Source organism: Hippopotamus amphibius, chromosome 2 (genome assembly GCF_030028045.1).
Source record: "Hippopotamus amphibius kiboko isolate mHipAmp2 chromosome 2, mHipAmp2.hap2, whole genome shotgun sequence".
In the NCBI taxonomy this organism is placed as follows: Eukaryota; Metazoa; Chordata; class Mammalia; order Artiodactyla; family Hippopotamidae; genus Hippopotamus; species Hippopotamus amphibius.
This window is the reverse complement of record NC_080187.1, coordinates 58,717,832-58,732,607: the sequence shown is the minus strand read 5'-3', so window position 1 is coordinate 58,732,607 and position 14,776 is coordinate 58,717,832. Positions and strand designations below refer to the sequence as shown.

At 35.8% G+C, this 14,776-nt stretch overlaps 1 protein-coding gene across 1 annotated transcript in view; it reads left to right on the top strand.

Annotated features, from left to right (window-relative positions):
- ADAM28 (ADAM metallopeptidase domain 28) overlaps nt 1-14,776 on the top strand; it is a 62,149-nt gene that overhangs the window by 43,891 nt on the left and 3,482 nt on the right. The window contains exons 15-19 of the mRNA XM_057720643.1: nt 2,210-2,312; nt 4,331-4,490; nt 6,200-6,280; nt 6,574-6,652; nt 13,832-13,940. Of these exons, the coding sequence (XP_057576626.1) occupies nt 2,210-2,312; nt 4,331-4,490; nt 6,200-6,280; nt 6,574-6,652; nt 13,832-13,940 (532 nt within the window). The remainder of the gene's footprint in view (nt 1-2,209; nt 2,313-4,330; nt 4,491-6,199; nt 6,281-6,573; nt 6,653-13,831; nt 13,941-14,776) is intronic.

Sequence of the window (14,776 nt, the reverse complement as noted above, 5' to 3'; positions counted from 1 at the left end):
ATCTGACATTGGAATACAGACCTTTTAAATCATATATTTACAGGTGGTACCTGTAAAAAAACAGAAAAATAGATCTGCCTAAATAAAATTCCAAATTTTACAATTCATAAGAGTCACACATTTATTTTAAATTAGTTTTCAAAGTTTGAAAAATCTTATAATACATATAAGGGGGAAAAAATCACTCTCTTTAACCTCCTATAAATCCAAATATTGAAAATGTGACCAAGGAACAAACAGGCAATTTAACATAAAGAAGTACAAGTGATTAATAAACATTAAAATCATTTTAACTCACTAGAAATAAGTATGAAATACTATTAATGCATCAGCACATGCAATATATGGTAAGAAATATGAATTACGACGACTTAATCTTCAACACTTGTTAAATTGCAAAGCTTTGTTACAGTTAATGCTTAGTGTTGGTGAGGATGTGATGAAACACCTAATTTCATACGCTCTGGTAAGAGTATGAGTTAGCACAATCTTTTCAGAGAGAATTTGGAAACGTATAAGTACAACCTGAAAAGAAAACGTGCCCCTTTCCTTAACAAATTGTACCCAGGAATATTTATTTACAAAGGGTTTTCAGCCATCATTTCTTTAAATGATAGTGGACAATTGGAAAACATGCAGAGTCCAAGAATTAAGATGAGTCACATAAATTACAGTATATCCATCCAATGCAATTATTACAGCTATGATGTAGAATATTTAATGCCTAGGGAAAGGAATGTATATTGCTAATCGGGAAAAAGTAACTTATAAAGCAGTGTGATACCAGGTATATGAATGATAGTTTATACATTATTAGCAGCAATAACTCTTAACTTTGTGATTAGGAATATGGTTTTCCTTAATTATTCATGCCTGATTATTCAATTTTTTCAGTGTACATTTTTATTATAATAAGGAAACTATAAATGTTCCAAGATCAAATAATCAAGAAAATATGGTAATAAAACTCATTTTATCATCTTGGACATTGAAGCATAAAATTAATTTAAAATAACTTGAGTCTATAAATCATTGTAATAGGTTTAATAATTTTTGTTGAAACCACTGCAATATCTTCATAGGGTTTTTTTTTGTTTCTTTTGTTTGTTTTTTTTTAATTGAGGTATAGTTGGTTTACAATGTTGTGTTAGTTTCAGGTGTACAGCAAAGTAGTTCAGTTATATACATATGTACATATATTATTTTTCATATTCTTTTCCATTATGGCTTATTACAGGATATTGAATACAGTTTCCTGTGCTATACAGTAGGACCTTGTTATTTATTAATTCTATATATAATAGCTTGCATCTGCTAGCCCCAAACTCCATAGGTTTTCAATTATTTTTAACTTTGTTAGTGTTTTTTCAAAGGCTGGATTCATATTTTCCTAGTCTTGCTTATTGAGCTTTAAGGGGGGCATCTCAGCAGGGAGAAGGAGCAGAGGCCTTCAACTTGATAGAACTGGCTGTGAAATCTGGTTTTTCATCTCTCTTTGTGGCTTTAACTAATATCATCCTCTGTTACTTTATTGATAAAATGGGAATGATAATAAGAATAGTTAATATTTATCAACCATGTACTACAGACCAGGCACATTTCCAGTGGCTCACATAGATTAACTCAACACTCGTAATAATGCTATGAGGGAGGTACTATGATAGAACCCTCACCTTTAGGCAGAGCAAACTGAGAGATTGAGGCGCTTGCCTAAGATCACACAGCTCTTACTTAACGCCTGAGCTCTTAACCACTCTGTTGTGTTGACCAGTCGACGGGATCTGAGGAAGATTACATGTGAAACTAAATATGCGATGCTCATTGTTGTGCTTGGCAAAGTAGAAGTTTGACGAAGCACCGCACGTATCCGTGACAACTGCACCCTCCGGCAGGACAGCGTTCCAATATCTGCCTGTGGGCAGCTGCTGTGATAAATACAGCTCTTCCGGCTAAGTCTTCAGTCATCCAGATGTTTCCAAATATTTAGATAGCCATTATTCAAAAATAGGCTATCTGAAAGATGATTTTAACTCCAGCCATCTCTCTTGATATCAACTTAGTGCAACATATATTTCTGAGAAGAGTCAATGGCATGATGCTAAAACCATGTTCCTCATGCTGGCTTTCTATTTCATGAATACTTTGCAGCATTGAACTACTTGTCTCTTTTCTTTTCAACTATGTCCCTACTGACCATGCCTGGTCTCAGGAACGCAGGTTGCAGATAAGTCATGTTTCAGCAGGAATGAAGGTGGGTCGAGGTACGGGTACTGTCGAAAAGTGGCTGACACACGCATTCCCTGTAAAGCAAAGTAAGTGGCCTTGTTATTTGAACCTTCCTGCTCATTTCCACACATTCTGATTTATCCCATTTAAAGAGAAAGTGAATTTGGACATCATTCATTTGATAAACATTCATTGAGTGACTATCATGTGCTATATTTTAGGCTAGGCACTGAGTTAAAAAGACAAATAGGGAATGATCCCCTTTTTCCAGTCCCTCATAATGGATGCTTCAAAGGATACTAAGTACAGCTGTTGTTAAAGAGAATGAATGTTTGAGATAGAACATGCCATAGTAAATGGGCCTGGTTGGAAATTTGCACACTGATTCTCTAGTATACTTTAGAGGCTTTTCAATCTAGTGTTTTCATTATGATTCTAGGCTAGAAATATGTATCTACTCAGAGGAATAAGCAATACAATGATTGTACCATTTTATTTAAGTTTGCCATGGCATTCCATAAAGAAAAAATACAGTAAGGGAAAAGATTGCCAATTCACCTAAAGAATTTGTTTTCCTTTTTCTATCGATAGTCTGAAAAAAATGATAGAACACCATGAGCCATAAACTTGAGACTTTTCTATATATTTTCCTTTGATGCTGCAAATTTTAAGATGATTTTTAAAATTCAAATGATGGTAGATTAAACTTTATATTTGCTCTAAATTTTACACATGCAAATGAATGTGTAACAAGAGATTGAATGAAAATGATCAGCATTTTTCAAAGTTTTTCTATTAGAATAACACTAATTTTTCTCAGTGACAGATATTACCAAACAAACTATATTTTGGACAGAAGCTCATTTCTTGGGGAGTCTGAGCCTCCAAGATTATCATACCCTGTGGGCTCTCCTTTACAGGATATCAGGAAGAAACGTGTAAAAGGCAATTTGCGTGTGGGAGTGGGGTGGGGGTGGTGATATTTAGTCTGAGAGGTCGTGATAGGGAAAAGAGACTAGGGTAATTTCATCTTTCCTCTGTAGAGTGTACACACACCCTTGTGCTATATAACTGTTTGTGTGAACAATGGATCATTTCTGCAACCAGAGACACAAGCGTTTCATTTCTTCCCACAGGCTGACCTCCCGGTCACTTCTTAATAGTCTTTGGCTATAAGGGGAAGTAAGCCTGAAATTCCCGGTGTCCTAGAGCCTTCCTCATAAAGCGCTACCTAAATGATTCAAGAAAAACACCCGCTCAGGTCTGGAGAGAATGCATACCTTTCTCTGCTCCTCAATGGTAGTTTTTAAAAAGGCACCATAGATATCACTCTCAGAAAAGTTTTTCACAGCTTTCCACTGAATTCTGCATAAAGCAGTTGATTCCAATTTTGTCAGCACTGACTTATTCCCCCTCACTAGTGATTGCAAGGCTTTAGTGAACGCTGAGCAGTTTCATCTTAATTTGCAGGGGTTCTTTCTGTAACCCACATGAAACCCTGGAGTGTCAACCGAGGCTCAGCCTTGTACTGATACAACTATAGTTGAAAGAATTATTTTGCTGCAGTTCATGACAAGAAATAGCCTGAGCTGAAACAAGACAGAAACTGATTTCCTAGGTGCCCTCCATGATGTTAGACTTCCATCTTCCTTATAGCTTCTTGCTCTATCACACTTATGACCTTCTTTCCCAAATGTTTCTCTCGGCCTGTGATGGCTTCTTCAGCTCCAACCATTCCAATAAGCAAAAAGGAGACAAAATTGAAGAGAAGACACATTCCCCCACATAAGGCCACCTTCAAGAATCTGCAGTTAAGATTCTGCTTCCTTCCCGTTGGTCAGAATTTAGGCAGCTGGCAAAAATTAGGGAATATGGAAGACGAGGGTTTTTTTTTTTTTTTGAGGCAGTGTACCTTGCTAATATTCAACAGTTCTATTACAGAAGAATAAGGGGGAAATTGGTATAAAGAAAAACTAAGAGTCTCTGGCATAGAGAGAAATACCATTTACTATATGTTGATAGTCAGGAAGCTGATTTAAATTTGTATAAAACTGCATTTTGGATCCTGGTATTTTAACGGCAGCAAATTTTGGCTTTTCCTCAGTGATGCCGTGTGTGGGAAGTTGTTCTGTAATGGTGGGTCAGATTATCTGCTCTGGAAAGGACGTATAGTAACGTTCCTGAAATGTAAAACATTTGATCCTGAAGACAGCAATGAAGAAGTCAGCATGGTAGCCAATGGAACCAAGTGTGGAGACAAGAAGGTACATTGAAATGGTAGCTTTTACTCAAAATGTTCTGTTTTTTTACTGGTGTTTCGTGGAGCACAGTTTTCAAAGCAATGTTTATGCCATTCATGTTTGCATGCTTGCATTCTTCAGTATTTTTTGCGGGGGCGGGGGAGATCAATTTTATTTGGGCTTCTCACAGTGGTTAGAGCCATTCCACATTCAGAACAATCACAGCACAGGAAATGCGTCACTGACACTGCCCAGAAAAGTCTGACTAACTGAATCTTATTGCTTAAAATACACATATTCACAGTAACTGACAAAGGGTGATGTGCCTCACACGGGAATGTGTTAGCATTTGCAAATCCTCCAACTGTAGCACCAAACCCCCGACCAACCCCTTTCTTCTTGTTCACCTGGACCACCAGACTCCCTAAATCTCCCCAGCCCCCTCACGAGTCCTTCAGCTCCCTACTTCCGTCTTGCAGGGCAGCCTCGTGTCGCAGGGGCCACACTGTGATGCTTGACTTGAGCCCAGCTCCACCCACTGTGTTTTCTTCTTCTTGTGCCTTTGGGGTTGGACGCTGCAGTGAACCCAGCAGTAAGCACGCGGACAAGTTCCCCACTCTGACTGGAGAAGGAATCCTGAGAGGGCCAGAATCCATCCCTTTGACCAGTTAACTCAAGCAGGGTTAGTTTTGGTGAAACTTGATCTCCTTTGAGACACTTCAGTGAGTTGTTTAGCATTAAAAAAAATTAAAAAAAGGTAGCAGGAAAGGCACCTGAGGGCTGCTGGCACACTCCTGCCCACTCTCACCACACACTGGCCACACTGGACCTCAGCAGAGGGAGGCAAGCCCTACAGCACTGTGGTGGGTGACAAATCCTCCAGTATTTTTTAATAAGTACTATTATGTGCTTAACACTGGTTATTAAACAGGTAAATTTCATTGCCCCCAAATTGGTAGGAATACTATTTATTTATTTTTAAATTTGTTTATTTTATTTATTTATTTGCTGCATCGGGTCTTCATTGCTGCACACAGGCTTTCTCTAGTTGCAGCAAGTGGGGACTACTCTTCATTGTGGTGTGCAAGCTCCTCATTGCCGTGGCTTCTCTTGTAGAGCTCATGCTCTAGGCGCTCGGCTTCAGTAGTTGTGGCACATGGGCCCAGTAGTTGTGGCTTGTGGGATCTAGAGTTGTGGCACATGGGCTTAGTTGCTCCATGGTATGTGGGATCTTCCTGAAACAGGGATCGAACCCGTGTCCCCTGCATTGGCAGGTGGATTCTTAACCACTGCACCACCAGGGAAGTCCCAATGCTATTTATTTTAACATAAGTGATAATTATCTTAATATTGGAGATGATGTGATATTAACGTTTCCCATAGTATTTTTATTTAGAATGGGTACCTTGTATCATGTGCAATGCTTAGCTCAATGCTAAATATGTCTTAAAAGTTGGACTAAAGAGGTAGATTAAGGGAATGACCCATGAGGAATAATGTGAAGTAAGGAAGTCTTCTTTAAAGAGGACTTCCTAAGTATTTTATTATAAAAATTATCTAGATTCCATCTTCCTATTTTCAAAAGATTGCAGTGATTTCCCTAATAAAAAGGCAAGTTTGATAACAATTATAGTAACTAAAAACACAAGATTAACTCCCAAAGAGTCCAGAGTTTGCAGAGCTGAAGCCATCGGACCTTCATGTCCACTTTGTGTTTTTCACATCACTTTCAGGTTTGCATTAATGCAGAATGTGTGGATGTTGAAAGAGCTTACAAATCGACCAATTGCTCCTCTAAGTGCAAAGGACATGCTGTAAGTCTTGACAACGTTTCCCCAAGCTTGCTGAATCTTATTGTCATTTTATGCCAGACAATTTGGATGACGTTAGTGTTTCAGCGTTGAATGATTAGAATTATGAAGTTTAACCCCTCACTAGTCTGATTCAATGAAAAATTCCTTCAAAGAACCTGGTACTGAAATTCCTATTGCTGATTCTATATAGCAAGAGTTATTCTTTTCTTAGAATGGACTTAATTATGGGTGAATTGGCTCTCGGGGTGGGGATCAGTCCAGTGAGAAAACTAACAGGATCTTTGGTCCTCTAGGTCTGTGACCATGAGCTCCAGTGTCAGTGTCAAGAAGGATGGGCCCCTCCTGACTGCAATGGTTCTTCTATGCTCTTCAGTAGGTAACACTACACATCTAACCTAAAAAAAATCACTCTCCTCTTCCAAGTTTTTATTTCCTGCGACATAAGATTTCATTACCTTTTTTCTACTCCTCTTGGAATTCCTCTTCTGCAGATAATGAATCCACAATATTAATCCCCAAATTCTCTCCAGCAACTTTTTAATCATATTTTCCACATTCTTAGGTTTTATGCTACATACAAAAAGATTTCTTGAAATTTTATACTTGTCATTTTATTTTAATTTTCTGAAATTTCTTGCTTTATGATTGTTCCATTTCCATAGCAACCTTGACTGAACGTATACTAGATATAATATCCTCGTAAAACTTTCTAGAGTATGACTTAGACTATGACTTATTATTTTTGTCAGTTCAATTTGTTCTTTAGATTATCTCTGTTTCTTTTGAGTTGGGTTGTTTTGTTTTTTCACCGTCTCTTGTATTTCACTGTGCTGTTTATTTTTAAAATTTTTGTTATTTTTAAAATTTTTTATACATCTTTATTGGAGTATAATTGCTTTACAATGTTGTGTTTGTTTCTGCTGTACAACAAAGTGAATCAGCTATATGTATACATATATCCTCATATCCCCTCCCACTTAAGCCTTCCTCTCACCCTCCCTATTCTACCCCTCTAGGTCATCACAAAGCACCAAGCTGATCTCCCTGTGCTATGCAGCAGCTTCCCATTAGCTATCTATTTTACATTTGGTAGTATATATATGTCAATGCTACTCTCTCACTACATCTCAGCCTCCCCTCCGCAACTGTGTCCTCAAGTCTGCTTTTCTCTTTGTCTGCATCTCTATTCCTCCCCTGCCACTAGGTTCATCAGTACCATTCTTCTAGATTCCATACATATGCATTAGCATACAATATTTGTTTTTCTCTTCCTGACTTACTTCACTCTGTATGACAGACTCTAGGTCCATCCACCTCACTATAAATAATTCAATTTCATTCCTTTTCATGGCTGAGTAATATTCCATTGTATATATGTGCCACATCTTCTTTATCCATTCATCTGTCGATGGACGTTTAGATTGCTTCCATGTCCTGGCTATTATAAATAGTGCCACAATGAACATTCTGTACATGTATCTTTTGGTCAAGAAACATGTGAAAAGATGCTCAACATCACTAATCATTAGAGAAATGAAAATCAAAGCCACAATGGGGTATCATCTCACACCAGTCAGAATGGCCATCATCAAAAAACCTAGAAACAATAAATGCTGGAGAGGGTATGGAGGAAAGAAAACCCTCCTGCACTATTGGTGGGAATGTAAATTGATACAGCCACTTCAGAGAACAGTATGGAAATTCCTTAAAAAACGAAAAATAGAACTACCATATGACCCAGCAATCCCACCACTGGGCATATACCCAGAGAAAACCATAATTCACTGTGCTGTTTTCCTCAGGATGTCTGATCCTTTGTTAAATATGGGATTAGGTTGACTTGAATTATCTCACATGGGTTTTCTTTGCATGTTTGTATGCTTGTTGTACCCACTGTACCTCTCCTGACGGGAGATCTGTCTGTGAGCTCTATCCATAGGCAGATCTCCCTACAGACCTCAGACCTTCAGGGTAGGAAGCAGCCAGAGAGATCCTCACCTCCAGTTGCCTTGGTGAGGAGTATTTTGCCCTGTGGAGAGAGCTCTTCATTGCATTGACTTCTTGAGAGAGCTGCCTTTCCTCAGCACTCCTTCCTATTGTTCTACAACCTTTAAGCCATTTGGCATAAACAGAATTATTAAATTTTAGCAAACCTGGTGGGTTAGTAGTGATAGCACATTGGAGTTTTTGTTTGCTCTTTATAACTAATAATAACAATAATACATTTTTTTATTTTTTTGGCCATTTGAATTTTCTCTTTTGCAAAGTTTGTTCAAGCCATTTTGTTTATTTTTCTATTGGGTGTCTCCCCTGACCCTTTAATAACTTGTATAAGTTTTAATATATTCTTGACATAAGCTATTTTTCAGTATATATGCTGCAAATAGCTCCCTTCATTCTGTGTTTTTTCACTCTCTTCATGATGTCATGTGATTAAAGAAACTTTTAAACATAATGTAGTCAATTTGTTAAAAAAATAATCTGGAATTATTTTGTGTGTGATGCAAGTTCAATTTCGTTTTTATCCCAGATAGATGCCCAGTTGTCACACCATCATTCATATAATAGATCATCCTTCCTTAATGCTCTGTAGTGCCAGTTTTCTAATAAAAGCACATGTGTCCATGCACATGTGTCTTTCTGGGCTATCTGTTCTTTTCTGGTGGTCCTATTTGGCTATCCTTAGGCTGGTATAACACATTTATTATTGAATCTTTAAAATAATTTCATTATCTTATAAGCAGTCATTTAACTTTGTTCTTTAAAAATGTCTTGGCTATTAGCTTTTGTACTTCCACATATATTTTATAATCAGATTCTCAAGTTACACACACAATTCCTGTTGGGATTTTAATTTAGTGTAAACTACATCTATAGATTTACTTGGGGAGAATAAGCATATATAAAATATTGACATGAACTATCTATCCATTTACTTAGTCTTCTTTAATTTTGCCAAATAATATTTAATGGCTTTCACCATAGAAATTTTATATATATTTTGTTTGATTTGTTTTATAAGAAATTAATTTTTATTGTATATTTTAAATGGTATTTTTGAAAAATTATTTTCAACTATTACTAGAATATAGAATGTCAACTAATTTTTGTATATTTTTTAATATCAAGTACCTCTGCTAACCTCTCTTAATAATTTTAGTAATTTATCTGCAGATTCTTTTAGATTTTCTACATTTTCAATCACACTGTTTCAGAAAAATGACAGTTTTGTTTCTTCCTCTCTAATCTTCACAATTTTAATTTCTTGTACTTGTTTTCCTTCCCTGCACAGTACCTCTTGTGCCATGCTAAATAGAAATAGTGATAGCAAGCATCTTTGTTTCTTTCCCAGTCTTAGGAAAGACAGTATTTTGCTGTGTTATCTGCAGGTATTCTGTACATATTAGATCCACTTCATCTGATTAAGAAAATTCACTTCTGTTCCTAGTTTGCTAAGAATTGTATCAAATACTTTTTATTTATTGGTTAAGATTTTTACCTCTTCACTCTGTTGGTATTGCAAAATAAATTGATATTTTAACATTTTTCTAACTTTGCATTCTTTGGATAAACTCAACATGGAAATAGCTCTTATGGATACTGATGGATGATGTTTGCTATTATTTTATGTTCGTGAGTCATGCCTGTAATTTTCTCATAGTGTACTTGCTGAATCTGAGTATCAGGGTTATGCCAGACACATTAAATGAAGTCGAGCATTTTCATTTACTTAAATTCACGAAAGAGTTTGTATAAGAATGGAAGACTCGGACTTCCAAGATGGCGCAGTGGTTAAGAATCTGCCTGCCAATTCAGGGGACACAGGTTTGATCCCTTCCCCAGGAAGATACCACATGCCATAGAGCAACTAAGCCCGTGGGCCACAACTGTTGAGCCCGTGTGCTGCAACTACTGAAGCCCACGCACCTAGAGCCTGTGCTCTGCAACAAGAGAACCCCACCACAATGAGGAGCCCGTGCACCACAATGAAGACTAGCCCCTGCTCGCCACAACTAGAGAAAGCCCGTGTGCAGCAACAAAGACCCAACGCAGCCAATTAATTAATTAATTAATAATAAAAAGAAAAGAATGGAAGACTCTTTCCTCAAGTATCTGGTAGAACTTGTCAGTAAGCCTAGAGTTCTGGACAATATTTTAATTAAAGATTCAGTGTTTTTAGTAGTTATAAGACCCTTCAGGTTTTTAATTTCTTCTTATGCAAATTTTAGTATATTTTCCTAGGCAGTTTCCTACTTCACCTAATTTCAGTGATTTTGTTTAAAATTGCTCATAATACTTATTTCAATATCGATAGTATCTGTAGCATTGTTTTTTCTCTTTTTTATATATTAGCCTACAAAATTTTAAAACTTTTATTATTCTTTATGGTTTTTGTTTTTTTTTTTGCTATTTCAATTTCTACTTTATACTATTCCCTTTCCTTAAGTTTATTTCATCTTTTTTTAAAAAATTCTTGAAAGGAGTCTCTGGCCCATTAATTTTCAGTTTGTAGCCCGTTTAGTAATTGGTATTTTCATTATCATTTGGTTCAAATTATTTTCTGTTTTCCATTTGCTTTCTTCTTTGGCCCTTGAAATATTTAGATGTATATTTCTCAACATATGGAGATTTTTTAGCTATTGTTAAATTAATGCTTAGCATAATTTCATAGGGATCGGAAGAACTACTGTGTTGAGAATATGTTGATATTTGTTGATACTTGCTTTGTGACCCTGCATATGCTCATTGTAAGTGTTCTGTGTGTGTACACAAAAATGTGTATTCTGCACTTATGCACAGTGTTTTCCATATGTTTTTTAATGCCATGTTTGTTAATTGTGTGTAATATATTAACCCTTACTGATATTTTGTTTGTTGTACCAATTACTGAGCCAAGAGTGTTAAAATCCCCCACTATAATTGTGGCAATTAATCTTGGTTCTATCAATGCCTATATATTTTGAGACCATGCTGTTATCTACAAAAAAGTTTAGAATTGTATGTCTTCCCAGTGAATTGACATTCTTGTCATTATGAAATGCTTCTGTGTATCTCTAGTCTTCTTGCCTTTTAAAGTCTACAGTTCCTGGAGAAAAATTTAGCTGTACCCATATTTCTTTTGATCTCTTTTGCTTTGGTATAACTTTTTTTTTTTCATACTTTTACTTTCATCCTTTCTGAATTCTCATGTTTTTATATCTGCCTCTCGTTAAAAAGATACAAATATGTTTTATTATTTTTAAATCCCATTTTTGTTAATGTTCTTCCTCATCTGTTGCCTTTTCAATGATTGATACGTATATGTATTTTTTAAAACAGAAATCTGAAATATTTTAGCTATTTTCAGTCATATGCCCATTTTCATTGAAAATCAAGTGAACTTTTTTTTTAGAGTACATTTGATGTAATTCTGAGATTGTTGCATGTGACTACTAGTAGCTTAAGATCTAGACGTTGTCCCTAACAAGGTGTTTTTTTCTTTCTTCAGATTTTTATTGGACTCTAATTGCTTTACAATGTTGTGCCAGTTTCCACTGTACAACAAATTGAATCAGCTATATTTATACATATATCCCCATATTCCCTCCCTCTTGAGGATCCCTCCCACCTTCCCTATCCCACCACCTCACAATCATCTTTTTGAAACTTAGTCCATTCAAATTAAATGTAATTATTGATATACTTGGGTGTAATACAATCTAATTATACGTATATATATTTTTTGTCCTGCCTGGTCTCTGTTCCTTTTTCTCTCCTTTCTTGCTTTCTTATGGACTTATTGAGGATTTTAATCATTTCATTTTTTACTTTTATTAATTTGGAGATTGTGCATTTATTTTATATTCTTTTAGTGGCCATCATAAAAATTTCCACTTTATTATTTTTAATAGAGACTTTACTTTTTAGAGCAGTTTTAGGCTCACAGCAAAACTAAGCAGAAAGTATCGAGATTTCCCATATACCCCTGTCCCACAGATGTACAGTCTCTAGTCTCTCCGCCAGGAACATCCCCCACCAGAGTGGAAGGTTTGTTACAGTTAATGAATCTACATTGATACGTGATTATCACCCAAAGTCCACAGTTTACATTAAGCTTCACTCTTGGTTTATTTACTTTTTATTTCTTTCTGTATTTCTGAGCTTCCATCTAGAATAGTTTTCTTTTTTGTGTTTCTGAGTTCCTGCTTTCTCACTCCAAAGTGATCTTCCCCTATATCTTTAGTACTTCTGTGTTTATAGGAAGATTTTTTTTTTAATTTGTTAGTTGCTTTTAGTGAGAGAGCTGGTCCAAATTTCTGAGACCACCATTTGCAGAAGCAGAAAAGACTGTATTTTTTGTTCAGTCATTGCCATCTTCAACTGTAAACCTGTTTGCTGCTATAATACTCTCCATCTGTTTTATGCCTCAGCTTTACCTCTAGACCACGTGCTTTCAAATTATGGGTGCCTGTGAAGTATTTCCAAGTTCCCCTTTATTTCCTCTGGACCATGTCACTCTTTTCAAAATAGCTACACTTCTGTTGTTAGTGCAAGCACATTTTTAAAATTTTGAACACATCTATACTGTTTCTAACACAAATGCCTCAGAAGTTTATTTCCTTTGACTTTTTAGATAGGAATTTTTATGGAGGGTAGAGAGTATTAGGTATTAGAACTGTTGTTATCTTACCCAGAATTCTACTTCAAAGGTCTCCATCTCTCTGCATGTATGTGTGTTCACACTTGTGAACTTTCCTTGTATTTATGCAAAAATCATTCTTCTTATTGATTTACTGATCTCTGCCATCTCGGTAATAAGACAGCAGTAGCTATTTGCATTGCTCTTCAAACTGGTACATCCTGGTCTTTGTGGTTTCTGATTATTATAAGAGAAATGAATATTTGAGATGGCAAAAGATTGAAATTGCACTCATTAATGAGATTAGTAAGTAAAAGAGAAAACACCATATAAACCAAAAAAAAATTTTTTTGTTAAAACCATTCCCCAGTTCACAAGGTCACATAATTTTTCTGTCCATAATAATTCCAATATAGAGCAAACATCAGTAGGACCCTCACTTATCTCCCATCTAGCTATCAATTATCTGTCAATTCTCTTTTTCACGTCTCAGCTTCTTACTTGCTGCTCAGAGGAATATGATTTCAAGGCTTCAGATTCTTTTTCCTTGTTTTATTCCAAGGCTGAATTTTAACATTTCCCTCCTCTTCCATCATCTTCCTTACTTCATATTCCTTCTGATCTCCCAGCCCTTTTTTTCAATTTATTACAAACATCATTCCTTCTAAGAATTCTCAGTAGTATGATGCTTTAGCTATCTCATGTGAAATGTTTTGTATAGATATCCTCTTTATTTACTCTGTCTAAATAATATAATAATCATTTATCAAGATACATTTTCATATTACTAGCTATGAGAGGTTTTCCAGGGAATGCATGTTCTTCGGAGAAAGGGTAGATGGAGTTTGTGATAAATAAAGAAATAAGGACCAGTGTGATGTACATTTGTGAATTTCTCATATTCTCACAAAGCCCTTGTTCTCTTTGTGCAGACTTCTCCATTGTGGTTGGGGTGCTGTTCCCTGTGGCCGTCATATTTGTGGTGGTTGCTGTAGTAACCCGATACAAAAGCACCAGAGGAAAGCATAAGAAAGTCCAGAGGTAGGCTTTTCTCTTGCTTTGGGGACTTTTGGGCCTCTAATGCACTTTAAATGTAAGAACCCAAATTATCAAACTTAATTTTAGTTTACTTCAGATACTCAGAAATAAGTACAGATACTCAGAGGCTGGGTATTCCTTTTACTGGGAAATATTTCACAGTAAGATCTGCTTTTTTTCTTCTGTTTATAATTAATAATTCTCATTATTAAAGATTTTTACACTCATTATACAAATACAATATCTAAAATGTGTTGATCATAGCTTTATGGCAAGCACTATGCTTAGCCCTTTCACGTATATTATGTCATTTAATCTTCATAAGAACTTTTAATCTTCACAAGGAAATAATAGTTACTATTATTTCCATTTTATTAATGAAAAGGTGTTATACATTGATCCTCACAACAATCCTGCAGGGTCAGGTACTTCACATTTTTACTGATGTGGAAACAGAAGCTCAGGGAGATAAACAAACATGTTCAGTCTTACAAAGTAAGTAGTGGAGTCTAGATTTGCACCTAGATCAGTCAGTCTTTCAAACATAATCTTGACACTACAGTATCTTTCTAGCATTTTTAAAAGACTAACTTATTCACCCAGAATGGGCTTTTAATAAATATTGAAGGAATAAAACAAATCTTTAATTAAATGGTGTAATTTAGATAAAAGTTGGATTCAACACCATCATTATTAGGTTTCAGGTCTCGATAGAGGATTGAAAAGAAAAATCAGTGGTGATAATTATGAATTACAGGACAAGAAAACTTGCAGGGTGTCCTAGATAAAAATCCAGTCAATCACTGAGAATGAGACAACGGGCAAAGGAAACTAGCTGA